General features: G+C 45.6%; 2 protein-coding genes across 2 annotated transcripts in view; one reads left to right on the top strand and one right to left on the bottom strand.

The window, feature by feature from the left end:
- Window positions 1–11,859, bottom strand: part of LACTB2 (lactamase beta 2) — a 29,660-nt gene extending 17,801 nt beyond the window's left edge. The window contains exons 1-3 of the mRNA XM_038766635.1: window positions 11,734–11,859; window positions 3,571–3,734; window positions 560–686 (exon numbers count right to left, since the gene is read on the bottom strand). Coding sequence (XP_038622563.1) covers window positions 560–686; window positions 3,571–3,734; window positions 11,734–11,855 — 413 coding nt within the window. The 5' untranslated portion in view covers window positions 11,856–11,859. The remainder of the gene's footprint in view (window positions 1–559; window positions 687–3,570; window positions 3,735–11,733) is intronic.
- A 7,770-nt stretch (window positions 11,860–19,629) lies between these two features.
- XKR9 (XK related 9) lies at window positions 19,630–25,942 on the top strand. The gene is made up of 3 exons (XM_038766761.1): window positions 19,630–20,035; window positions 23,430–23,620; window positions 25,268–25,942. The coding sequence occupies exons 1-3, from the start codon at window positions 19,773–19,775 to the stop codon at window positions 25,897–25,899; spliced, it is 1,086 nt and encodes a 361-aa protein (XP_038622689.1). The 5' UTR covers window positions 19,630–19,772; the 3' UTR covers window positions 25,900–25,942.
- The last annotated feature ends 831 nt before the right edge of the window (window positions 25,943–26,773 follow it).

Here is a 26,773-nt window from a genome sequence, read left to right on the forward strand (position 1 = left end):
TGCAGTGAAGACAAATCACGTAGATTTGTCTAGGAGAAGCAGCGTGGCTCAGTGGAAAGAGCATGGGCTTTGGAGTCAGAGGTCATGGGTTCAAATCCCAGCTGCCAACTGTCATCTGTGTGACTCTGGGCAAGTCACTTAACTTCTTTGTGCCTCAGTTACCTCATCTGTAAAATGGGGATTAAACCCATGAGCTCCCCGTGGGACAACCTGATCACCTTGTAACCTCCCCAGCGCTTAGAACGGTGCTTTGCACATAGTAAGCGCTTACCAAACACCTTCATTATTATTATTAAGCCACGATGCAGTGAAGACAAATCACCTAGTAGACAGGAAAGCACATTAAGCTCCCTATCATTGAGCAGTGTATGAATCAGGTTAAATATTTTGAAGCCTTCAGGGCTTCTGAATCCTTCCACCCCTTGACGAAAAAGAAAAAGCAAGGAAAAAGGTTCTATAAGGGAACAGTCAGGAGAGAGATTTCGCGCAATAAGTGTAAAGACTTTAGGCGATATTAAATTTCGGGTCAGGCCTCAGATGCTGACTCGGAGATGTTTACCTGATAGTGGCTCCCTCTGTCTTGATCACATCTCCATCTCGCAGATAAACGTACTGCTGCTCTCCGTTTCCTATAACTTCTTCCACGTGAGGATTCCGTGGAAGCTTCTTAATGGCATATTCAGTTCCTAGTTGCGAAACACACCAAGTCTGTGTTATAATCCTGGTGGGTGTTAATCCCTTATTATGTGCCAAACACTGTCCTAAGCACTGGGGTAGATACGAGCTGATCTGGTTGGATACGGTCCCTGTCCCACATGGGGTTCACAGCCTAACTAGGAGGGAAGAGGATTTAATCCCCATTTTACAGAGGAGGGAATGGAAGCCCAAAGGGGCTTAGCTCAAGGTCACACGGCAGACAAGTGGCACAGCCAGGATTAGAACCCAGGTCCTCTGACTCCACTGGGCAACGCTGCTCTCACAGAGCTCGTCATTGTGTACTGAGTGGCTGGGGGCAGCCACCGCCGACACTCAGGGATTCACTGGGTCTTTCTGTCTGCTTTGACAAGCTCGTGGGCTGGGAATGTGTCTGCTATATTGTTGTATTGTCCTCTCCCAAGCGCTTAGTACAGTGCTCCGCACACAGTATGTGCTCAATAAATACGACTGAATGAATGAACATCCCAGCAGAACAGCAATGCCCCCAGATGGCCAAGCCCACGGCCACTAACTTAAGGTCACATTTTTTTAAAACAGTTAATAACTAAATAATAATAGCAGCATTTACTAAGCGCTTACTATGTGCAAAACACTATTTTAAGTGCTGGGGAGGTTACAAGGTGATCGTGTTGTCCCATGGGGGGCTTACAGGCTTAATCCCCATTTTACAGATGAGGTAACTGAGGCACAGAGAAGTGGCTTACCCAAAGTCACACAGCTGACACTTGGCGGAGCCAGGATTTGAACCCACGACCTGACTCCAAAGCCCTTGCTCTTTTCCACTGGGCCATGCTGCTTCTCTCAGGATCAAAACCCTCCCAACCACCTTAACTGGGTTAGCACATTTTTAAAAATGGTATTTGTTAAGTGCTTACTATGTGCCAGGCACTGTACTAAGCACTGGGGTAGATCCAAGCTAATCAGGTTGGACACAGTCCCTGTCCCACATGGGGCTCCCGGTCTTAATCTCCATTTTATGGATGAGGTAACTGAGGCACAGAGAAACAACCTGACTTGCCTAAGGTCTCACAGCAGACCAGTGGTGGAGCCGGGATTAGAACATATTTACTATTAGTACATATTTACTATTCTATTTTGTTAATGGTGTGCACCTAGCTTTACTTCTATTTATTCTGATGACTTGACACTTGTCCACATGTTTTGTTTTGTTGTCTGTCTCCCCCTTCTAGACTGTGAGCCCGTTGTTGGGTAGGGACCGTCTCTACATGTTGCCAACTTGTACTTCCCAAGCACATATACAGTGAGTAAACGCTCAATAAATACGATTGAATGAATGAATGAATGAATGAATGAATGAACCCTGGTCCTTCTGAAGCCCAGGCTTTTTCCACTAGGTCTCACTGCTTCCCAATTCAGGCCTATTTCCTATTTGAAAAGAGTTTTTCGTTTCAGTGGTAAGAGAAGGGGATGGCAAAGGATTCCAAGGACCAGAAGTGACTTATTGGTCTAAAGTATTGGCCAGAAGTACCCAGGGAATCTTTAATTGCTAGAAACGATTGAGGAATTTATTACGGTATTCTCCAATCAATCAATCAATCGTATTTATTGAGCGCTTACTATGTGCAGAGCACTGTACTAAGCGCTTGGGAAGTACAAATTGGCATCACATAGAGACAGTCCCTACCCAACAGTGGGCTCACAGTCTAAAAGGGGGAGACAGAGAACAGAACCAAACATACCAACAAAATAAAATAAGTAGGATAGAAAAATATGGAACGCTTCACGAATTTGCGTTCTCCAGAAAGATAATCAATCAATCAATCAATTGTATTTATGGAGCACTTACTGTGTGCAGAGCACTGTACTAAGCGCTTGGGAAGTACAAGTTGGCAACATATAGAGATAGTCCCTACCCAACAGTGGGCTCACAGTCTAAAAGGGGGAGACAGAATGCCAACCTCTAATCCATCTACCACTAATAGATATACAGGAAAAACTCAGAAGTGGCAGGTTTCAGATGATCTGACATTTGGCCGGGGCAGGGGGGGTATGGAAATGGGTCATTTCCCTCCTTTCTATCACTAAATCAATCAATGGTATTTACTGAACACTTACTGTGTGCAGAGCACTGTACTAAGCGCTTGGGAGAGAACAATGCAACAGATTTGGTAGACATGTTCCCTGTCCAGAAGGAGCGTGGCCTATTGGGAAAAACACAGGCCTGGGAGTCGGAGGACCTGGGTTCTAATCCTGGCGCCGCCACTTGTCTGGTGTGTGACCTTGGGCAAGTCACTTAATTTCCCTGTGCCTCAGTTACCTCATCTGTAAAATGGGGATTAAAGCTGAGTCCCACGTAGGACATGGACTGTGTCCAATCTGCTCATCTTGAAACTACCCCATTGCTTAGTACGGTGCCTGGCACAAAATAAGTGCTTAACAGACACCATTCAAAAAGGAGCTTACAGTCTAAAGGGATATAAATGGAGGGCACAGCTAATTTTCAGGATGATACTGCAGCTTATCACACTTGAAAACGCTGGTCAGTATTTGTTATACCCTTGCCGTGTGCACAGCACTGTACTAAGCACTTGGGAGAGCATAGTATAACAATAAACGGACACATTCCCTGCCCACAACGAGCTTTCAGCCTAGGGGGGAGACAGACAATAATCGAAATAAATGACAAATATGGACACAAGTGCTGTGGGGCTGTGCAAGTATCAATCAACCTGTGGTCCTTATTGAGTGCTCACTGCGTGCAGAGCTCTGTACTAAGCGCTTGGGAGTGGACGATAAGACAGAAGTGCTAAGCAAACCCTTTAGTAGCTGAGTGTTCGGTATCTGGACAGAGTCGAGGAAAGCTCGTTCCCAGACCCGCCACCCTCTGCTCACCATCGCCGATGATTTTACAAACGTCTTGGATTCCTCCGGAATGATCCGTGTGCCAGTGAGTCACTAAGATTTCCTGGATGGAGGTGTTGAACTGAATCAGCGCCTTCTTGAGACAACTGATATATTCAGGGATGTCCGGTTCCCCCGTGTCGATGAGGATCCGTCTAAAAAAAGGGGGCAAATGGACATTTAGGAGGCCGCGGAGAAAACTGACCAACTATATTATATCATTCTGGACATTTACATTGGTTTTTAAGAAAGCCATACTTTCCCCACACGTATGAGTAGATGAAACTGAAAACTTTCACAGAAATAATGTACATTCTTCCCCCGACCGGCCCCAAATCTTCAGAAAAATCACTGTATAAGGGGGTGATCGCATTTCACATAGTCTCCCTCCGGACTCGAAGCTCACGGTGAAGATGACAATGATAATCATCCTCATCAATCGTATTTATTGAGCGCTTACTGTGTGCAGAGCACTGTACTAAGCGCTTGGGAAGTACAACATGATAATAATAATGGTGTATTTGTTAAGCACTTACTCTACGCTAGGCACTGCACTAGGCGCTGGGGTGGATATGAGCAAACTGAGTTGGACACAGTCCCTGTCCCATGTAGCTCATAGTCTCAACTTCCATTTTATGGATGAGGGACCTGAGGTCCAGAGAAGTGAAGTGCCTTGCCCATCGCCATGGAACAGGCAAGTGGCAGGGCCAGGATTAGAACCCATGACCTTCTGGCTTCCAGGCCCGGGCTCTATTCATTCAGTCGCATTTATTGAGTGCTTACTGTGTGCACAGCACTGTACTAAGCGCTCTATCCACGAGGCCATGCTGCTTCTCCGGGATTGAGTCTCCCAGCTCTGTTATACTGTCCTCTCCCAAGCGCTTAGTAAAGTGCTCTGCACACAGCAAACGCTCAATAGATATGGCTGAATGATTGACTACACATGTCTAAGATCGCCTCTGACAGGTGCCTGACACATATTTGCTTTTAGACTTTTAGACTGTGAGCCCACTGTTGGGTAGGGACTGTCCCTATATGTTGCCAAATTGTACTTCCCAAGCGCTTAGTACAGTGCTCTGCAGACAGTAAGCGCTCAATAAATACGATTGATGATGATGATTTGCTGACAGCCGGCCATTACATCAAATAATTCATTCTTTTCCCCTGCTGTTCCTGCTCTTCCACCTCATCTACCAACAGCTGATTTTGAGTTTCCTCTGAAATCAGCCACAACTCACTCAATTCCTCAGCATTAATAGAACAAAAACTCATAGCCTAGGGAGAGGTGGGGACTGTCAGACCAGGAGTTGGGAACCCCTCCTTTTCCCTTTTAGGCTCACGATGGCTAGTATTTGTTACGGAATGTGACAGCATTTAACGGAATCAGTCAATCAACAGTATTTACTGAGTGCTGAACGCTGTACTGAGCGCTTGGGGGAATACAGTACATCCGAATGAGCAGAAACGTTCCCTGCCCAATCCGGAACGTCACGGATTCCGGCTGGCCTGGTCCGCCCAGGGAACAACAGTTTAAACTGTGACATCTTATCACTTTATGCTCGGCGTAGTTCGGAGCAGCGTGGCCTGGTGGATAGTGCTTGGGCGTCAGGACCTGGGTTCTAATTCTGCCTCCACGATTTGTCTGCTGTGTGACCATGGGCAAGTCACTTCTCTGGGCCTCAGTTACTTCATCTGTAAAATAGGGATTGAGACGGTGGGCCCCACCCGATTTGCTTGTATCCACCTCAGAGTTTATACAGTGCCTGGCACACAGTAAGCGCTTAACAGATACACCACAAATTATATTACATTATAATAATAATTGCGGTATTTGTTAAGCGCTTACTGTGTGCCAGGTACTGTTATTATGATTAAAAACGACCCCCAAGGAGAAAGTGGGGGCTGGGAGGCAGCCCCCTTCCCCTCTCCCCATAATAATAATGATGGCATTTATTAAGCGCTTACTATGTGCAAAGCACTGTTCTAAGCGCTGGGGAGGTTCCAAGGTGATCAGGTTGTCCCACGGGGTGCTCACAGTCTTCATCCCCATTTTACAGATGAGGGAACTGAGGCCCAGAGAAGTGAAGTGACTTGCCCAAAGTCGCACAGCTGACAGTTGGAGGAGCTGGGATTTGAACCCATGACCTCTGACTCCAAAGCCCGTGCCCTTTCCACTGAGCTACGCTGCTTCTCCCCATCCCGCCCGAGGGGACCTTAGGACCTGCATAGAGGATGGAGAAGCCGTGTGGCTTACTGAGTACAGCCCAGGCCCGGGAGTCGGAAGGTGCTGGGTTCTAATCCTGGCTCTGCCACTTGTCTGCTGTGTGACCTGGGTCAAGTCACTTCACTTCTCTGGGCCTTGTTCTCTCTCCTCTGTCAAATGGGGATTAAGACTGTGAGATCCTCTTAGGACAACCAGATTACCTTGTATCTACTCATCATCATCATCATCATCAATCGTATTTATTGAGCGCTTACTATGTGCAGAGCACTGTACTAAGCGCTTGGGAAGTACAAATTGGCAACATCATCATCATCAATCATATTTATTGAGCGCTTACTATGTGCAGAGCACTGTACTAAGCGCTTGGGAAGTACAAATTGGCAACACACAGAGACAGTCCCTACCCAACAGTGGGCTCACAGTCTAAAAGGGGGAGACAGAGAACAAAACCAAATATGCTAACAAAATAAAATAAATAGAATAGATATGATCAAGTCACTTCACTCCTCTGGGCCTCAGTTTCCCTCCTCTGTCAAACGGGGATGGAGACTGTGAGCCCCAGGAGGGTCAGGGACTGGGTCCCACCTGATTTGCTTGTCTCCACCCCAGCGCTTAGCCCCTAGTAAGCGCTGAACAATTCAACGATGGTTATTATTTAATAATAATGATGGTATTTGTTAAGCGCTTACTAGGGGCCAGGCACTATTCTAAGTGCTGGGGTAGATACAAGGTAATCAGGTTGTCCCACTTGGGTTTCAGTCTTCATTCCCATTTTACAGATGAGGGAACTGAGGCACAGAGAAGTGACTTGCCCAAAGTCACACAGCGGACAAGTGGCAGGGTTGGGATTAGAACCCACGACCTCTGACTCCCAAGCCCAGGCTCTTTCCACTGAGCCACGCTGTTTCTCTTAATTAATTCTATTTATTCTGACAGTTCTGACACCTGTCCACTGGTTTTGTTATTTTTGTCTGTCTCCCCCTTCTAGACCGTGAGCCCGTTGTTGGGTAGGGACCGTCACTATATGTTGCTGATTTGTACTTCCCAAGCGCTTACTCAGTGAAAAGAGCCCGGGCTTAGGAGTCAGAGGTCGTGGGTTCAAATCCCGGCTCCGCTGCTTCTCAGCTGTGTGACTTTGGGCAAGTCACTTAACTTCGCTGGGCCTCAGTTCCCTCATCTGTAAAATGAGGATGAAGACTGGGAGCCCCACGGGGGTCAACCTGATCACCTTGTATCCCCCTCCAGCGCTTAGAACAGCGCTTGGCACATAGTAAGTGCTTAACAAATACCATCATTATAATAGTCAGCTTTGTGACTTTGGGCAAGTCACTTGACTTCTCTGGGCCTCAGTTCCCTCATCTGCCAAATAATAATGGCATTTACTAAGTGCTTACCATGTGCAAAGCACTGTTGCCAAATGAGGGTTAAGACTGGGACAACCTGATCACTTTGTCTCCCCCTCCAGCGCTTAGAACAGTGCTTGGCACATAGTAAGCGCTTCACAAATACCATCATTATAATGGTCAGCTATGTGACTTTGGGCAAGTCACTTGACTTCTCTGGGCCTCAGTTCCCTCATCTGCCAAATAATAATAATGGCATTTACTAAGCGCTTACTATGTGCCAAGCACTGGTGCCAAATGAGGATTAAGACTGGGACAACCTGATCACTTTGTCTCCCCGTCTGGCACTTAGAACAGTGCTTGGCACATAGTAAGCACTTATGTTTGTACATATTTTTTACTCTATTTATTGATTTATTTACTTGTACATATTTATTTTATTCTGTTAATGTCTTGTTTTGTTCTCTGTCTCCCCCTTCTAGACTGTGAGCCGACTGTCAGGTATGGACCGTCTCTATATGTTGCCAACTTGTACCTCCCAAGCGTAGTCCGGTGCTCTGCACACAGTAAGCGCTCAATAAATACGATTGAATGAATGAATAACAAATACCATCATTACAATCAATCAATCAATCAATCTGCCAAACACTGGTGCCAAATGAGGATTAAGACTGGGACAACCTGATCCCTTTGTCTCCCCCTCCAGCGCTTCGAACAGTGCTCGGCACATAGTAAGCACTTAACAAATACCATCACTATAATGGTCAGCTATGGACTTTGGGCAAGTCACTTGACTTCTCTGGGCCTCAGTTCCCTCATCTGCCAAATAATAATAATGGCATTTATTAATTGATTATTATGTGCCAAGCACTGGTGCCTAATAATAATGGCATTTACTAAGCACTTACTATGTGACAAGCACTGGTGCCAAATGAGGATTAAGACTGGGACAACCTGATCACTTTGTCTCCCCCTCCAGCGCTCAGAACAGCGTGGCGATTGAGAAGCAGCGTGGCTCAGTGGAAAGAGCCTGGGCTTTGGAGTCAGAGGTCATGGGTTCAAATTCCGGCTCCACCACATGTCTGCTGTGTGACCTTGGGCAAGTCACTTGAGTTCTCTGAGCCTCAGTTCCCTCACCTGTAAAATGGGGATTAAGACTGTGAGCCCCACGTGGGACAACCTGATCACCTTGTAACCTCCCTAGCGCTTAGAACAGTGCTTTGCAGATAGTAAGCGCTTAATAAATGCTATCATTACTATCATTATTATTATTATTATTATAACAGTGCTTGGCACATCGTAAGCTCTTAACAAATACCATCATTATAATGGTCAGCTTTGTGACTTTGGGCAAGTCACTTGACTTCCCTGGGCTTCAGTTCCCTCATCTGCCAAATAATAATAATGGCATTTATTAATTGATTATTATGTGCCAAGCACTGGTGCCAAATAATAATGGCATTTACTAAGCACTTACTATGTGCCAAATGAGGATTAAGACTGGGACTTGTCTGTCTCCCCCTTCTAGACTGTGAGCCCGATGTTTGTACATATTTATTACTCTATTTATTTATTTTACTTGTACCAATCTATTCTACTTATTTTATTTTGTTAGTATGTTTTTGTTCTCTGTCTCCCCCTTCTAGACTGCGAGCCCACTGTCGGGTAGGCACCGTCAGCTTGGACTTCCCAAGCACTTAGTCCGGTGCTCTGCACACAGTAAGCGCTCAATAAATACGATTGATTGATTTTGTTGCAGTGGTGCGCACCCAATCAGCACGATGGAAGGACTACTGAGAGCTCACCTCCTCCACGAGGCCTTCCCAGACTGAGCCCCTTCCTTGCTCTCATCCCCCCATCTTACCTCCTTCCCTTCCCCACAGCACCTGTCTATATGTATATATGTTTGTACATATTTATTACTCTATTTATTTATTTATTTTACTTGTACCTATCTATTCTATTTATATTTTGTTAGCATGTTTTTGTTCCCTGTCTCCCCCTTCCAGACTGTGAGCCCGATGTTTGTACATATTTATGACTCTATTTATTTATTTTACCTGTACCTACCTATTCTACTTATTTTATTTTGTTAATACGTTTGTACGTATTTATGACTATTTATTTACTTATTTTACTTGTACCTATCTATTCTATTTATTTTATTTGCATGTTTTGGTTGTCTGTCTCCCCCTTCTAGACTGCGAGCCCACTGTCGGGTAGGGACCGTCTCTAGACGTTGCCAACTTGTACATCCCAAGCGCTTAGTCCAGTGCTCTGCACACAGTAAGCGCTCAATAAATACGATTGATTAATTGATTGTTATTGTTGCAGTGGTGCACACCCAATCAGCATGATAGAAGGACTACTGAAAGCTCACCTCCTCCAAGAGGCCTTCCCAGACTGAGCCCCTTCCTTCCTCTCCATCCCCCCATCTTACCTCCTTCCTTTCCCCACAGCACCTGTCTATATGTATATATGTTTGTACATATTTATTACTCTATTTATTTATTTATTTTACTTGTATTTATCTATTCTATTTATATTTTGTTAGCATGTTTCTGTTCTCTGTCTCCCCCTTCTAGACTGTGCGCCCGATGTTTGTACATATTTATTACCCTATTTATTTATTTTACTTGTACCTATCTATTCTACTTATTTTATTTTGTTAATATGTTTGTACGTATTTATGACTCTATTTATTTACTTATTTTACTTGTACCTATCTATTCTACTTATTTTATTTTGTTAGTATGTTTTTGTTGTCTGTCTCCCCCTTCTAGACTGCGAGCCCACTGTCGGGTAGGGACCATCTCTAGACGTTGCCAATTTGTACATCCCAAGCGCTTAGTCCAGTGCTCTGCACACAGTAAGCGCTCAATAAATACGATTGATTTTGTTGCAGTGGTGCGCACCCAATCAGCACGATGGAAGGACTACTAAGGGCTCACCTCCTCCACGAGGCCTTCCCAGACTGAGCCCCTTCCTTCCTCTCCATCACAACACCTGTCTATATGTATATATGTTTGTACATATTTATTACTCTATTTATTTATTTTACTTGTACCTATCTATTCCATTTATATTTTGTTAGCCTGTTTTTGTTCTCTGTCTCCCCCTTCTAGACTGTGCGCCCGATGTTTGCACATATTTATTACCCTATTTATTTATTTTACTTGTACCTATCTATTCTACTTATTTTATTTTGTTAATATGTTTGTACGTATTTATGACTCTATTTATTTACTTATTTTACTTGTACCTATCTATTCTACTTATTTTATTTTGTTAGTATGTTTTTGTTGTCTGTCACCCCCTTCTAGACTGCGAGCCCACTGTCGGGTAGGGACCGTCTCTAGACGTTGCCAATTTGTACATCCCAAGCGCTTAGTCCAGTGCTCTGCACACAGTAAGCGCTCAATAAATACGATTGATTTTGTTGCAGTGGTGCGCACCCAATCAGCACGATGGAAGGACTACTAAGGGCTCACCTCCTCCACGAGGCCTTCCCAGACTGAGCCCCTTCCTTCCTCTCCATCACAACACCTGTCTATATGTATATATGTTTGTACATATTTATTACTCTATTTATTTATTTTACTTGTACCTATCTATTCCATTTATATTTTGTTAGCCTGTTTTTGTTCTCTGTCTCCCCCTTCTAGACTGTGCGCCCGATGTTTGTACATATTTATTACCCTATTTATTTATTTTACTTGTACCTATCTATTCTACTTATTTTATTTTGTTAATATGTTTGTACGTATTTATGACTCTATTTATTTACTTATTTTACTTGTACCTATCTATTCTACTTATTTTATTTTGTTAGTATGTTTTTGTTGTCTGTCACCCCCTTCTAGACTGTGAGCCCACTGTTGGGTAGGGACCGTCTCTAGACGTTGCCAACTTGTACATCCCAAGCGCTTAGTCCAGTGCTCTGCACACAGTGAGCGCTCAATAAATACGATTGATTGATTGATTGTTATTGTTGCAGTGGTGCACACCCAATCAGCACGATGGAAGGACTACTGAGAGCTCACCTCCTCCACGAGGCCTTCCCAGACTGAGCCCCTTCCTTCCTCTCCAACCCCCCATCTTACCTCCTTCCTTTCCCCACAGCACCTGTCTATATGTAGATATGTTTGTACATATTTATTACTCTATTTATTTATTTATTTTACTTGTATCTATTCTATTTATATTTTGTTAGCCTGTTTTTGTTCTCTGTCTCCCCCTTCCAGACTGTGAGCCCGATGTTTGTACATATTTATTACCCTATTTATTTATTTTACTTGTACCTATCTATGCTACTTATTTTCTTTTGTTAATATGTTTGTACATATTTAGGACTCTATTTATTTACTTATTTTACTTGTACCTATCTATTCTACTTATTTTATTTTGTTAGCATGTTTTTGTTGTCTGTCTCCCCCTTCTAGATTGTTAGCCCACTGTGGGGTAGGGACCGTCTCTAGATGTTGCCAACTTGGACTTCCCAAGCGCCTAGTCCAGTGCTCTGCACACAGTAAGCGCTCAATAAATACGATTGATGATTGATTGATTGACTGAATGTTCGGTGTTTACCTGGGCCCGGTGCCCACCAGGTAGGTGTTGGTGCCCTGCAGGGTCATGGGCCCCGGGTTACAGCCGAGGACCCGCACCACACGACCCGACAACTGCTCCATGGCCGAAAGCACCGCCGCCATTGCGGCCTCCTCAGCGCCTTCTTCTTCTCGGGCGCGCGCGCATGCGCGCTCGGCCCCGCCGGCCGCCCGCCATTGGCTCCCGAGCGACCACGTGACCCGCGCGGCCTTCGCGCGCCGACGACCCTCAATCATTCCCTCAGCCCGTCGGCCATATTGAGCGCCCCCTGCGGGCCCAACACCGGGCTAATAATCAATCAATAATAATAACGATGGCATTTATTAAGCGCTTACTCTGTGCAAAGCACTGTTCATCATCAATCGTATTTATTGAGCGCTTACTATGTGCAGAGCACTGTACTAAGCGCTTGGGAAGTACAAATTGGCAACATATAGAGACAGTCCCTACCCAACAGTGGGCTCACACTGTTCTAAGCGCTGGGGAGATTACAAGGTGATCAGCTTGTCCCGCGGGGGGGCTCACAGTCTTAATCCCCATTTTACAGATGAGGGAACTGAGGCCCAGAGAAGCGAAGTGACTTGCCCAAAGTCACACAGCTGACAGTTGGCAGAGCCGGGATTTGAACCCACGACCTCTGACTCCAAAGCCCGGGCTCTTTCCAGTGAGCCACGCTGCTTCCCCAATCAATCAATCAATCATCAATCAATCAATCAATAGTATTTATTGTGCGCTTACTGTGTGCAGAGCACTGGACTAAGCGCTTGGGAAGTACAAGGTGGCAACATAGAGAGACCAATCAATCGTATTTATTGAGCGCTTACTGTGTGCAGAGCACTGGACTAAGTGCCTCGGAAGTACAAGTTGGCAACATGTAGAGACATCCCCTACCCAATAGTAATCATCATCATCATCATCAATCGTATTTATTGAGCGCTTACTGTGTGCAGAGCACTGTACTAAGCACTTGGGAAGTACAAGTTGGCAACATATAGAGACGGTCCCTACCCAATAGTGGGCTCACAGGACCATGACAATACATACTACCACGGATACGGGCCTGAAACATTGTCCACACATAAACATAATCATAACAATGATATTTGGTAAGCGCTTACCAAGTGCCAAGCACTGTTCTAAGCGCTGGGGAGGTTACAAGGTGATCAGGTTGTCCCACCTGGGGGGGGGGGGGGCCTCACAGTCTTAAGCCCCATTTTCCAGATGAGGGAACTGAGGCCCAGAGACGTGAAGTGACTTGCCCAAAGTCACCCAGCTGACAGTTCATTCATTCAATCGTATTTCCTCACCGTACCTCGTTCTCGCCTGTCCCGCCATCGACCCCCGGGCCTGGAATGCCCCCAATCCCTCTGCCCATCCGCCAAGCTCGCTCTCTTCCTCCCTTCAAGGCCCTACTGAGAGCTCACCTCCTCCAGGAGGCCTTCCCAGACTGAGCCCCTTCCTTCCTCTCCCCCTCGTCCCCCTCTCCATCCCCCCATCTTACCTCCTTCCCTTCCCCACAGCACCTGTATATATGTATATATGTTTGTACATATTTATTACTCTATTTATTCATTTTACTTGTACAAATCTATTCTATTCATTTTATTTTGTTAGTATGTTTGGTTTTGTTCTCTGTCTCCCCCTTTTAGGCTGTGAGCCCACTGTTGGGTAGGGACTGTCTCTATATGTTGCCAACTTGTACTTCCCAAGCGCTTAGTCCAGTGCTCTGCACACAGTAAGCGCTCAATAAATATGATTGATGATGATGATGGTGGATGTCTTTTTGTCATTCAATCGTCTTTATTAATAATGATAAAAATAATTATGGTATTTCATTCATTCAATCGTATTTATTGAGCACTGACTGTGTGCTGAGCACTGGACTAAGCGCTTGGAAATTCCAAGTCTGCCACATATAGAGATCGTCCCTATCCAACAACGGGCTCACAGTCTAACTTTATAGCATCTAGCTTTAATTCTATTTGTTCTGACGATTTTGACACCCGTCTACATGTTTTCTTCCGTTGTCTGTCTCCCCCTTCTAGACCGCGGGCCCGTTTTTGGGTAGGGACCGTCTCTATATGTTGCCGACTTTAATAATAATAATGATGGCATTTAATAAGCGCTTACTATGTGCAAAACACTATTCTAAGCCCTGGGGGAGTACAAGGTAATCAGGTTATCCCATGGGGGGCTCACAGGGTTCATCCCCCTTTTACAGATGAGGCAACTGAGGCCCGGAGAAGTGAAGTAACTTGCCCAAAGTCACAAAGCTGACACTTGGCGGAGCCGGGATTTGAACTTATGACCTCTGACTCCAAAGCCCGGGCTCATTCATTCATTCATTCAATCGTATTTATTGAGCGCTTACTGTGTGCAGAACGCTGTACTGAGCACTTGGGAAGTACAAGTTGGCAACATATAGGGACGGTCCCTACTCAACAACGGGCTCACAGTCTAGAAGGCTCTTTCCATTGAGCCACACTACTTCCCATTAAGCTACGCTACTTCCCAAGCTCTTAGTACAGAGCTCTGCACACAGTAAGCGCTCAATAAATACGACTGAATAACTGAATGAATGAATAGAAGGGGGAAACAGACAAAACTAAGAACAGCCTCCAAACAGGGGAGCCCCCCATTGCCCCAGAAACCAGAAGTGATGTACAGGAGACTCCCCGCCGGTCCTTTCCCTCTCTCATCAGGTGTCATGAGGGGGCCTTTCCACCCTGTACCTGGTGGATGTCGTTTTTTCATTCAATTGTCTTTATTATTATTAATAATAATGATGATGGCATTTCATTCACTCAGTCGTATTTGTTGAGCGCTTCCTGTGTGCCCAGCCCTTGACCAAACGCTTGGGAAGTCCAAGTCGGTGACATATAGAGGCGGTCCCTACCCAACAATGGGCTCGCAGTCTAGCTTTATACCATATAGCTTTAATTCTATTTTGTTCTGATGATTTTACAGCGCTTAGAACAGTGTTTTGCACATAGTAAGTGCTTAATAAATGCCATTATTATTATTATTATTTGACACGTGTCTACATGTTTTGTTTGGTTGTCTGTCTCCCCCTTCTAGACTGTGGGCCCGTTGTTGGGTTGGGACCGTCTCTATGTGTTGCCGACTTGGACTTCCCAAGCGCTTAGTCCAGTGCTCTGCACACAGTAAGCGTTTAATAAATACGATTGAATGAATGAATGAATGAATGAATTCACTCTTTCATGCAATCATATTTATTGAGCGCTTACTGTGAGCAGAGCTATGTGCCAGACTACGCTCTTGGGAGAGTACAATATAACGATAAACAAAGACATTCCCTGCCCACAGGGAGCTTATAGTTTAGAGGGGCAACAACAATTTTTAAGTGAAGGAGCAACGATTTGAAAGTGTGACAGCAATAATTTGAAAGTGTAATAGTGCCCTGTCTTTGTGAGTTCAGCTTAATTAGTGAGTTTTATAAGAACTGTGAAAGCAGCATGGGCTAGTGGATAGAAAATGGTCCTAATCCCTACTCCACTACTTGCCTGCTTTGTAAGCCACTTCTCTGTGCCTCAGTGGCCTCATCTGTAAAATGGGGATTAAGACTGTGAGCTCCACACTGGATGGGAACTGTGTCCAAACTGATTAGCTTGTAACTATCCCAGCACTTAGTACAGTGTCTGGCACATAGTAAGTGCTTAATTAATACCATGAAAATAAAAGAAAGGTTTTGACCAAAATTTACCCTAGCAGACGACCATAAGTATTTTTCCTGTTGGAAATCTAAAAGTAGTGAAGTACGGCTAAATTTAAAAGCTCTTTTTGCAAAATAGGATCAATACTATTTCCTCCTGATGGGCAGTTCTACTTTGCATCTGGGTGTGTTCTAAATATTCTTAATGAGGTTTATCTGTATTATTATCAGTAGTTTGGAGAGCCAATCACATGACTAGCTGGCAATTAGAGCTTCATTTTTGAATTGGGCCTTTAAAGGACATACACTCTCTAATGGCTCTTGGTCATTAGAGTCAAATAAAATCTAACCAACTGGATCTCTCTCCTGGAATTCAAAGTACGCTCTCCTCGCAGTTTCCTGAAGATTTTAACTGCGGTGGAAAAAAGCATGTGAGGCGCAAATTTTAAGGTAAGTCTCCTTACTCCTTAAAAAGTGCTGGAGTAGGAAGAGGCTTGGGCTAGGCAGGTTAATTACTGCTTTATCTCAGGAGGCCCATGTGTAATATCAAAGGTTACTTATCTAGGTCTATGTGGACTCTGACTCTGACCTCATCAACAAACCAGGATAGGGTTTAAGGACAGTTTCTTTAGGGACAGCTTGCTCCTGAGTTTTGGAAGGGGCAATTTTCTTGTTCATTGATTTATTCATTGACTCATTCATTCAATCTTATTTATTGAGCACTTACTATGTCCAGAGCACCGTCCTAAGTGCTTGGGAAAGTACGATGCCACAATACACAGACACATTTTCTACCCACGACTTGCTCTTGTTGAGCGACCCCAGGGTAGGATGGTGCTTTCTGAGAGATTCTGCCCCGCACAATTTTGTGGTGACTAATTTGTAAGCAATTATATCCCTAACTTATTTATTATATCCCTAATTTATTTATATGAATGTCCCTCCCCTCTAGACTGTGAGCTCCTTGTGGGCAGGGAATGTGTCTATTGTATTGTATTGTGCTCTCCCGGGCACTTCGTACAGTGCTCTGCACACAGTAAGCACTCAATAAATTCGATTGATTCCAAGTGTGGTCCTAGTAAAACTTGGGGTTCTCCTAACAGTCCAAGTCGGGGAATTACAGTCTGCCCACCCAATTAGGTACATATAAGTTGCTTTATCTGATTAGTCAATTGCTTCTGGTGTCATCATCATCATCATCATCAATCGTATTTATTGAGCGCTTACTATGTGCAGAGCACTGTACTAAGCGCTTGGGAAGTACAAATCGGCAACATACAGAGACAGTCCCTACCCAACAGTGGGCTCACAGTCTAAAAGGGGGTGACAGAGAACAAAACCAAACATACTAACAAAATAAAATAAATAGAATAGATATGTACAAGTAAAATAAATAAATAAATAGAGTAATAAATATGTACAAACATATATACATATATACAGGTGCTATGGGGAAGGGAAGGAGGTAAGATGGGGGGATGGAGAGGGGGACGAGGGGGAGAGGAAGGAAGGGGCTCAGTCTGGGAAGGCCTCCTGCCCAAACTGTAATTCCCCCTAGTTTCTGTTGAAAAAATTATTCATTTCCCCTCTGAAAAATTGGGTGAAGTATTAACAAGTCTGGATAGTTCCTGTATATAAGCGAAAGGAGAGGAATAGCTGCCCAGACAGCATCAATTGTTGCAGAATCTTTGGGGATAGGAAGTATTTCACCTTGTAAATATTAAATAGTATTAAGTTATAGTCAAGTAGACTGAAATGATTAGAAGCCCCAAATTTAGTTCTCTTCTGCAGTCTATAGGAGAGTGTTTGTAAACTCACTGTGTCCAGGGAACGTGTCTTGTTTATTATTGCATTGTCCTCTCCCAAGTGCTTAGTACAGTGCTCTGCACACAGTAAGCGCCCAATAAATATGATTGAATGAATGGATGAATGAACGTGTTTACCAACTCTGTTATACTGTACTCTGTGTCCAACCTGCTTAACTTTGATCGATCCCACAGCTTAGAACAGTGCTTGGCACATAGTAAGCGCTTAACAAGTACTATTATTATTTTATTATTTTATTATTACATGGTACAGTGCTCTGAACACAGCAAGTACTCAAGTACCATTGATTAATTGCACTGAAATATTTCCAAGTTACATGATTTGTACTTAGTGTACAGGAAGAGAATTAAGGAAAACTGGGATTGGGGCATGGTGTATTTAATAAAACACCCCAGCAGGAAATGTATTGTTCTCTCTCAAACAGGACAGTGCTCTGCATAAAGTAAGCAATCAATAAATACTATTGATTGATTGAGACAAAGCTCCTCAAAATCCTCCAGGACTTTGCCAGGTGACCTTGGGTGAGTTATTTAAGAGCATTTCACCCCAGTGCAGTAAAAAAAAGGAGGTAGGGTGAGGTTAGCAACTAAAAACCCACATTGCTAGCTGATTTAAATACAATATTGAGAGGAAAGAGTTTGTTTATTTTGGTTTAACCAGGTTCCCATGGAGGATAATACAATTAGGAAGCGGGTAGGGGGGAACTGCCCTGGAGGAATAATTTTGTTACCAACCTCCCAAATCATTTAGCTATGGGGGGGCTTAGTTATTAATCAATCATTGAATGGTGTTGATACAGTGCTAGGTGAATCCCATCTGGGTAATTAGGCAGAGCCAATCCACTCAAGATTTGTGTCAAAGGGTGTAGGGTACGAAAAAGAGGTAGCAGAGGAAAGAGAGAAAGATGAGACCTTGTGGGGGAAAGGGAATTTTCCCTCTACACACTTCTCCCCTCTTTCTGCTGTTCTTCTCTCCTCTATCCTCCTCTCCCCATTATTCTCCTCTCCCCCATTCTCCTCCTCTCCCCCATTCTCATCCGTGAGCCCATTGTTGGGTAGGGGCCATCTCTATATGTTGCCAACTTGTACTTCCCAAGCGCTTAGTACAGTGCTCTGCACACAGTAAGCGCTCAATAAATACGATTGAATGAATGAATGAATTCTCCTCCTCTCCCCCATTCTCCTCCTCCTCTCCCCCATTCTCCTCCTCCTCTCCCCATTCTCCTCCTCTCCCCCATCCTCCTCCTCTCCCCATCCTCATCCTCTTCCTCCATCCTCTCCCTCCATCCTCCTCCTCTCCCCATCTTCCTCTCCCCATTCCTCTCCCTCCATTCTCCTCCTCTTCCCATTCCTCTCCCTCCATCCTCCTCCTCTTCCCCATTCTCCTCCTTCTCTTCCTCATTCTCCTCTACCTTCCTCCTCCTCCCTCTCCCTTCCCATCCTCCTCCTCTCCCCCATCCTTTTCCTCTCCCTCCATCCTCCTCCTCTCCCCCATCTTCCTCTCCCCATTCCTCTCCCTCTATCCTCCTCCTCTTCCCTATTCTCCTCCTCCTCTTCCTCATTCTCCTCCTCTACCTTCCACCTCCTCCCTCTCCCTTCCCATCCTCCTCCTCCTCTCCCTTCCCCCATTCTCTTCCTCCCCCCATCCTTCCCACCGTCCCCAGTCTGGCAGAAGAACTCCAAGCCCAGAAGTTGGCCAGGAAGAATCTGGGGCAGGTGGACCAGAACCTCCAGAAAGCTGTAAGAGACCCTAACCCCGTCGATCATTAAAAGGGATGGTGGGCTTCTGGGACTAAGCAGCTCTCGTCGGGTTTTGGTGTGGACTTTATGTCCCTGGGAACCTTCTCCCCTTCAATGTTCCTGAGAGAGACACCCGCCCTTTCCTCCTCGACCCGATCCTCCGTTCATCAGGTGGGGAGTGAGGGACCCATTTCCAGGCAAGAACGGACATTTCTGGGTGGGCCGGCCGAGGGATGCCGTGACAGGAAGGTGTGGCATCTCCAGTGACCCAAGACGGTTTGCTCTTGAGAAGGGCACTGTGCTTAATTCAGTCCGCTAGTGGTTGAGAAACAACGTGGCCTAGTGTTTAGAGCTTGGGACTGGGAGTCAGAAGGACCTGGGTTCTAATCCCTGCTCTGTCACTTTGCTGCTGAGTAACTATGACTGTAGGAATGAATGAAAGGCTACAGAGCAGACAATATCCAAGAACCTAATCTGGTCCTGGTGATGACCGTTTGGACATTTTTTCTCCTTAGGTTCTCTCAGCCTGAGGAAAATGAGCCGTACCTGGATTATTCCAATGCCAAAGGCTGGAAGTGAAGCTCCTTTGGAAGCCTGACCTTTCAACTTAACACCTTTCAGCCGCTACCCTTTCCCCAGTGCTTCAGAAAGGAACATAACATTAAGACATTTTCGGTTTCATCTCTCCCGCGGAAACTGAGTCGAAAATCCAGCCTACATCAAAGACCCTCCACCCCGATCATCTTCTCCCTCGCTTGCGGTGAAAGACAGTCCGAGTCACAATGACCCTTTCCAAACCGAATTTTCTTTTGCTGGTGTTGGGCCTGGTCATCTACATAGCTGATTTGGGAGTGGACTTCTGGGTGACCATCCGCTATTTCCAGAACGGACAGTCGGTCCACGGGTTCCTTACCGTGGGCTTCGTGCTGCTGGCATCTTTGGTCGTGCAGTGTTTCAGTTATGCGTGGTTTGAGGAAGACGGAGATCCCGGCAAACCTCCGTGTTCTCTTTTCCTCCATTGCCTGCAGTGTGGGATCTTTACCAGGTGGGTATGAGCTCTTGGTCTCAGCAGCTGCTTGAAAAAGGAAAAAAAGAAAGCGAAAGTCCATGTTTCTCTCAGGAGCTTCGCTCGTGCTACTGTAATTTTATTCGTATTGCTGTCTGTCTCCCCCACCCTTGACTGCGAGCTTGTTGTGGGCAGGGAATATCCCTGTTTATTGTTGTATTATACTTTCCTGAGCGCCTAGGACAGTGCTCTGCATGCAGAAAGAGCTCAGTAAAAATGATTGAGTGAACGAATGAACGTCTTCAGGGAGGTGAAAGAACTTGAAGTGTCAGTTTTTATGATTTGAGCTATCGGGTGGCCTTGGGTTGGCACAAAGGTTAAATAAGCGCTTAAAGAATAATAAATAAATGCTTAGTAAGGGTAAAGTAATTAGTAAGTGCTTAACAAATCCTGCAATTATTGTCATTAGTAATAATAATAATAATAAGTAATAATTATGGCATTTATTAAGCGCTTACTGTGTGCAAAGCACTGTTCTAAGTGCTGGGCGGCTACAAGGTGATCAGGTTGTCCCATGGGGGCTCACAGTCTTAATCCCCATTTTACAGATGAGGAAACTGAGGCCCAGAGAAGTGAAGTGACTTGCCCAAAGTCCACAGCTGACAAGTGGCGGGGCCGGGATTTGAACCCATGACCTCTGACTCCAAAGCCTGGGCTCTTTCCACTGAGCCACGCTGCTTCCTCTCAGGCCTCCATTCACTCATTCATTCAATCATATTTATTGAGCGCTTACTATGTGCAGAGCACGGTACTAAGCGCTTGGGAAGTACAAGTTGGCAACATATAGAGACGGTCCCTCCAATATCCACTCAGCTCGATTCATTGCTGGCAGAAGTTTTTTTTATATAAAAAAAGTATTTCAGTCAGTCAAATGTATTTATTGTTATTAATAATAATAATCGTGGTATTTGTTAAGCGCTTACTATATACCAAGCACTTTTCTAAGCAGTGGGGTAGATACAAGGTAATCAGGTTGGACACAGTCCCTGTCTCAGACTTAATCCCTGTTTTACAAATGAGGTAACTGAGGCACAGAGAAGTGAAATGACTTGCCCAAGGTCACAAAGCAGACATGTGGCGGAGCCAGGATTGGAACCCCCATCCTCTAATTCCCAGGCCTGGGCTTTTTCTACTAGGCCATGCTGCTTCTCAGGCCATGATGTGTTCAGAACTCTGTACTAAGCGCTTGGGAGAGTACAACAATAAACAGACACATTCCCCGGAGAAGCAGCGTGGCTCAGTGGAAAAAAGCCCGGGCTTTGGAGTCAGAGGCCGTGGGTTCAAATCCCGGCTCCGCCGCTTGTCAGCTGTGTGACTTTGGGCAACTCACTTCACTTCTCTGGGCCTCAGTTACCTCATCTGTAAAATGGGGATGAAGACTGTGAGCCCCCCGTGGGACAACCTGATCACCTTGTAACCTCCCTAGCGCTTAGAACAGTGCTTTGCACATAGTAAGCGCTTAATAAATGCTATCATTAATTAATTAATTAATTCCCTGCCCACAATGAGCCTACAGTGCTCCAGGCACTGTATTAACCCCTGGAGCTGATACTAGCTAGTCAGTTTGGACACAGTCCGTGTCCCACGTGGGGCTCACAGTCTTCATCCCCATTTTCCAGATGAGGGAACTGAGGCCCAGAGAAGTGAAGTGACTTGCCCAAGGTCACACAGCAGACAAGTGGGGGAGTCAGGATGAGAACCCAGGACCTTCTGATTCCCAGGCCTGGGCTCTTTCCACTGAGCCACGCTGATTCCGCAGAAGTTTCCATGTTCATCTAGGGAACACTCTTTCTTCAGTGGGAGGCACTTTCTAAATTTAAAAAGCAGAATATTTACCCCAGTGATCGTGCAGCTTTTTTTTTTGCTTTGTTTGTGGTGGCCTGAAAATGCCCTTATAACCATGTTGTTTGCCTTGCACATACTTAGCGAACTGCACATCTGCTCTATTGTTGCATTAGACTTTTCACACTGGTGGATCAGTACTGAACTTCAAAAATCAAAAAAGGACAGGAAAATGCCGACGCAAGTCACAGGTGTTTGCCCAAGCCGGTATTTGTTTTATGGTTTTTCTTTTTTTTTTTTTTTTTTGGCCATACCGGACTTTGAACGAAAAGGATCTGAAGTCTGAATGAATTTCTGAGGTTGTTGTGAAAAACAAGTGGATCAGAAAGGGAAGAGGCCATCCCAGCCTGGTTTTTTTTGTTAGTTTATTTAGCTGCGCATGCCTTTTACCCCATGCTGCATCTCACACGCCGGGGGTAGAGTTGCAAAGTTCAAGGAAAACATGAAAGTAAGCAGACGAGGTCCAGGTGCGAAGGGGAATAATGACGGTGTGTCTCGTCCGGATGTTTGCGGAGGACAGAAGTTCACCTCTTTGGGATTGAAAGCTGGAAGTCTCCATGGGCTTCTTGGTTAACTCCACCTCCATATCACAGACCTGAGTTCACCTTCCCTTCCAAAGAGGGCCAAGAGGCGTTTGGAAGTTAGGCATGGGCCATTTCTAGACTGTGAGCCCGCTTTTGGGTAGGGACCGTCTCTATATGTTGCCAACTTGTACTCCTCAAGCGCTTAGTACAGTGCTCCGCACACAGTAAGTGCTCAATAAATACGATTGAATGAATTGGTCTAGACTGTGAGCCCACTGTTGGGTAGGGACCGTCTCTATATGTTGCCCACTTGTACTTCCCAAGCGCTTAGTGCAGTGCTCTGCACACAGTAAGCGCTCAATAAATACGATTGAATCATCATCCTCATCAATCGTATTTATTGAGCGCTTACTATGTGCACAGCACTGTACTAAGCGCTTGGGAAGTACAAATTGGCAACATATAGAGACAGATATTGAATGAATGAATGAATTCGGAGAAGATGGAGAGAGAGGATTTGGATGGGTGGAGGTTTGGAGGAAGTCCTCAAGTCAACAACACATTTTTTTTTTGTGTGTGTGGTACTTGTTAAGCGCTCACTATGTGCCAGGCACTGCACTAAGCGCTGGGGTTGTTACGGCTGATCAGACTGGACCCACTCCATCATCCCACGTGGGGCTCACAGTCTTAATTCCCACTTTCCAGATGAGGGAACCGAGGGCCAGAGAAGGGACGCGGCTTACCCAAGTGGCGGAGCCGGGATTCATTCACTCAGTCGTATTTATTGAGCGCTTACGGTGTGCAGAGCACCGTACTAAGCGCTTGGGAAGTCCAAGTCGGCAGCATAAAGAGACGGTCCCTACCCAACAGCGGGCTCACAGTCTAGAAGGGGGAGACAGACAACAAAACAAAGCATGTGGATGGGTGACAAGTGGTCAGAACCCCAGTCCTTGTGATTCCCGCACCCGGGCTCTAACTTTTTCATGCTGCCGCTGTGTGCTTTGCAGGTATTGTATCGCTCTGAAAATGGGACACGAGGTGGTCTTTGGCAAACAGAAAGACAACTTGCAGGTAGCGGTTCAGGCGGTGACTGACCTGAGCATGCTCCGACTGTTTGAGGCCTACGTGGAGGGGTTACCCCAGCTCATTCTCCAGGCCTACATCTTGATGGAGAGTCCGGCGGTCAGCTTCAGTCAGTGTGAGTCTGTCTCAGATCCCCCTGGGGATGATTCCGGGGCTGGGAAGGAGGAAGGGAGGGAAGGAAGAAAGGGAGGGATCGATGCTGATCCCCACAGTGGTATTTATAAGCTCGCTGAGGGCGGGGAATGTGTCCGTTTACTTCTCTGTTATCCTCTCCCTGCACACAGAAAGCCCTCAATAAATTCATTCATTCATTCAATCGTATCTATTGAGCGCTTATTGAGCGCTGGACTAAGGACTTGGGAGAGGGCAATATAAGAAGTACAGTATTTGAGGTCAAGATGAAAAGCAGAGTGGTCTAGGGCACAGAGCCCATCCTGGGAGTCAAAAGGACCTGACTTCTAATTCGGGCTCGGCCGCTTGTCCGCTGTGTGACCTTGGGCAAGTCACTGTGCTTCTCTGGGCCTCAGCTCCCTCATCTGTGAAATGGGGATGAAGACTGTGAGCCCCACGTGGGACAGGGACTGTATCCAACTCAAGACTATAATGTTATACACTATACCTATAATAGTATATTCATTCAATCGTATTTAATGAGCGCTTACTGTGTGCAGAGCACTGTACTAAGCACTTGGGAAGTACAAGTTGGCAACATATATATTATTATATATATATAATACATTATATATATATTAACATACATATTGTGTTATTATGTTATAATTATGATTATATAGAGACGGTCCCTACCCAACAACAGGCTCACAGTCTAGAAGTACGTATCTAGTATATAATAATAATAATAATGGCATTTATTGAGCACTTACTATGTGCAAAGCACTGTTCTAAGCGCTGGGGAGGTTACAAGGTGATCAGGTTGTCCCACGGGGGGCTCACAGTCTTAACCCCCATTTTACAGATGAGGGAACTGAGGCCCAGAGAAGTGAAGTGCCTTGCCCAAAGTCCCACAGCTGACAATTGGCAGAGCTGGGATTTGAACCCGTGACCTCTGACTCCAAAGCCCGTGCTCTTTCCACTGAGCCACGCTGCTTCTATAGTATATAGAATCTATCTATATTCCTATTAAACGTAATATATCGAATGGTATTTGTCAATAAATGATATTTATTCTACAACATTTATTATCTAAAAGAGTTGGTAGACCTGTGCCCACAGTGAACTTACAGTCTAGAGGAGGAGACGGATCAATCAATCAATCGTATCTATTGAGCGCTTACTATGTGCAGAGCACTGTACTAAGCGCTTGGGAAGTACAAGTTGGCAACATATAGAGACAGTCCCTACCCAACAGTGGGCTCACAGTCTAAAAGGGGGAGACAGAGAACAAAACCAAACATACTAACAAAATAAAATAAATAGAATAGATATGCACAAGTAAAATAAATAAATAAATAGAGTAATAAATATGTACAAACATATATACATATATACAGGTGCTGTGGGGAAGGGAAGGAGGTAAGATGGGGGGGATGGAGAGGGGGACGAGGGGGAGAGGAAGAAAGGGGCTCAGTCTGGGAAGGCCTCTTGGAGGAGGTGAGCTCTCAGCCGGGCTGATCTAACGGATGATGATCTAACGATTATTATAATTTATTAATCGTTCTTAATCATTTATTATAGTAACGATTATTCTCATTCTTCCACTCTGGCCTGTCAAGCACACGTTCCTTCTCTCATTTTTCTTTAGACGCCTCGGTGACCATCTCCTGCTGCGCTGTTTCCCTGGCGACCGTGGATTACCAGATCTATCTGAGGAAATCACTGCCTCATAAAGAGAAGCTGACGGGGATTTGGCCGAAGCTGACCCTGCTGCTCTACAAGCTGCTGACCCTCACCTCCTGGTCTCTGAGCATCGCCCTCCTAGTCCTGGTCAACCTCTGGGCAGTGCTGATCTTGCTTGGCCTCCTCTGGATCCTGGGCCTCGCCTGGGCGTGGAAGCAGAGCACGAATTTCTGCCGCTCTCCGAAGATGGAAGTCCTCTACAGGGCCGTGGTCGGCTTCATCCTCATCTTCACCTTCCTGAACGTCAAGGGGGAGAGGACCCGGTGTGCCATGACGGCTTACTACGTAGCCCGCGTCCTGGCCACGGCCGGGATCGTGGCCTGGTTCTGGCTGGGTGGCCCCGTGCCGGGTCAATGGGACTTTTTCGGGGGCGTCACCGTGGCCGTGGTCCTGACGCTCTGCTTCGGCCTGGTGTTCCTCGTCGTCTACTACGGCTCTTTTCACCCCAACAGGTTCCCAGAAAGAAACGGAGGGGATGAGGTGGACGGGATCGGCCCAGAAAGAGAGCCTGGCATGAGATACCGCTTGATGCTGTAGCCGCCCCCCAAACCCCCATTGGACCTCTCCCAGTCTCCCCGTACCCTCATTCATTCATTCATTCAATCCTATTTATTGAGCGTTTACTGCGTGCCGAGGACTGGACTAAGCGCTTGGGAAAATACAATACGACAATAAACAGACACATTCCCTGCCCACAACAAGCTTACAATCTAGAGGCGGGGAGACAGACATCAATACAAATGAATAAATAATATTTAATCATATGTATTGAGCGCTTACTGTGTGCAGAGCACTGGACTAAGCGCTTGGGAGAGTACAATGCAACAATCAACAGACACATTCCCTGTCCACAAGGAGCTTACAGTCTAGAGGTGGGGAGACAGACATCGATGTGTGTGTGTATATATATATAAATGAATTACGGATATGGATATAAGTGTTGTGGGGCTGGGATGGGGGATGAATAAAGGGAGCAAGAGAAGCGGAGAGGAGGGAGGGAAGGCCTCTGGGAGGAGGTGAGCCTTCAATAAGGCTTTGAAGCAGGGGAGGGTCATTGTCAGATTTGAGGAGGGAGGGCATTCATCAATCGCATTTATTGAGCGCTTACTGTGTGCAGAGCACTGTACTAAGTGCTTGCAGGATGTGGGGGAGAGGTCGGTGGTGAGATAGACGGGAAGCGAGAAGGTTGGCATGAGAGGAGCAAAGTGCGGGGACTGGATTGGAGTAGGAGAGTAGCAAGATGAGGTAGGAGGGGGCAAGGTGATTGATGGCTTTAAAGCCAATGGTGAGGAATTTTTGTCTGATGCAGAAGTGGATGGGCAGCAACTGGAGTGGGGAAACATGTCCTGAACATTTTTTGTGGAAAAATGATCTGGGCGGCAGGGTGAAGTATGGACTAGAGTGAGGAGAG

The sequence above is a fragment of the Tachyglossus aculeatus genome, chromosome 25 (assembly GCF_015852505.1).
Source record: "Tachyglossus aculeatus isolate mTacAcu1 chromosome 25, mTacAcu1.pri, whole genome shotgun sequence".
Taxonomy (NCBI): domain Eukaryota; kingdom Metazoa; phylum Chordata; class Mammalia; order Monotremata; family Tachyglossidae; genus Tachyglossus; species Tachyglossus aculeatus.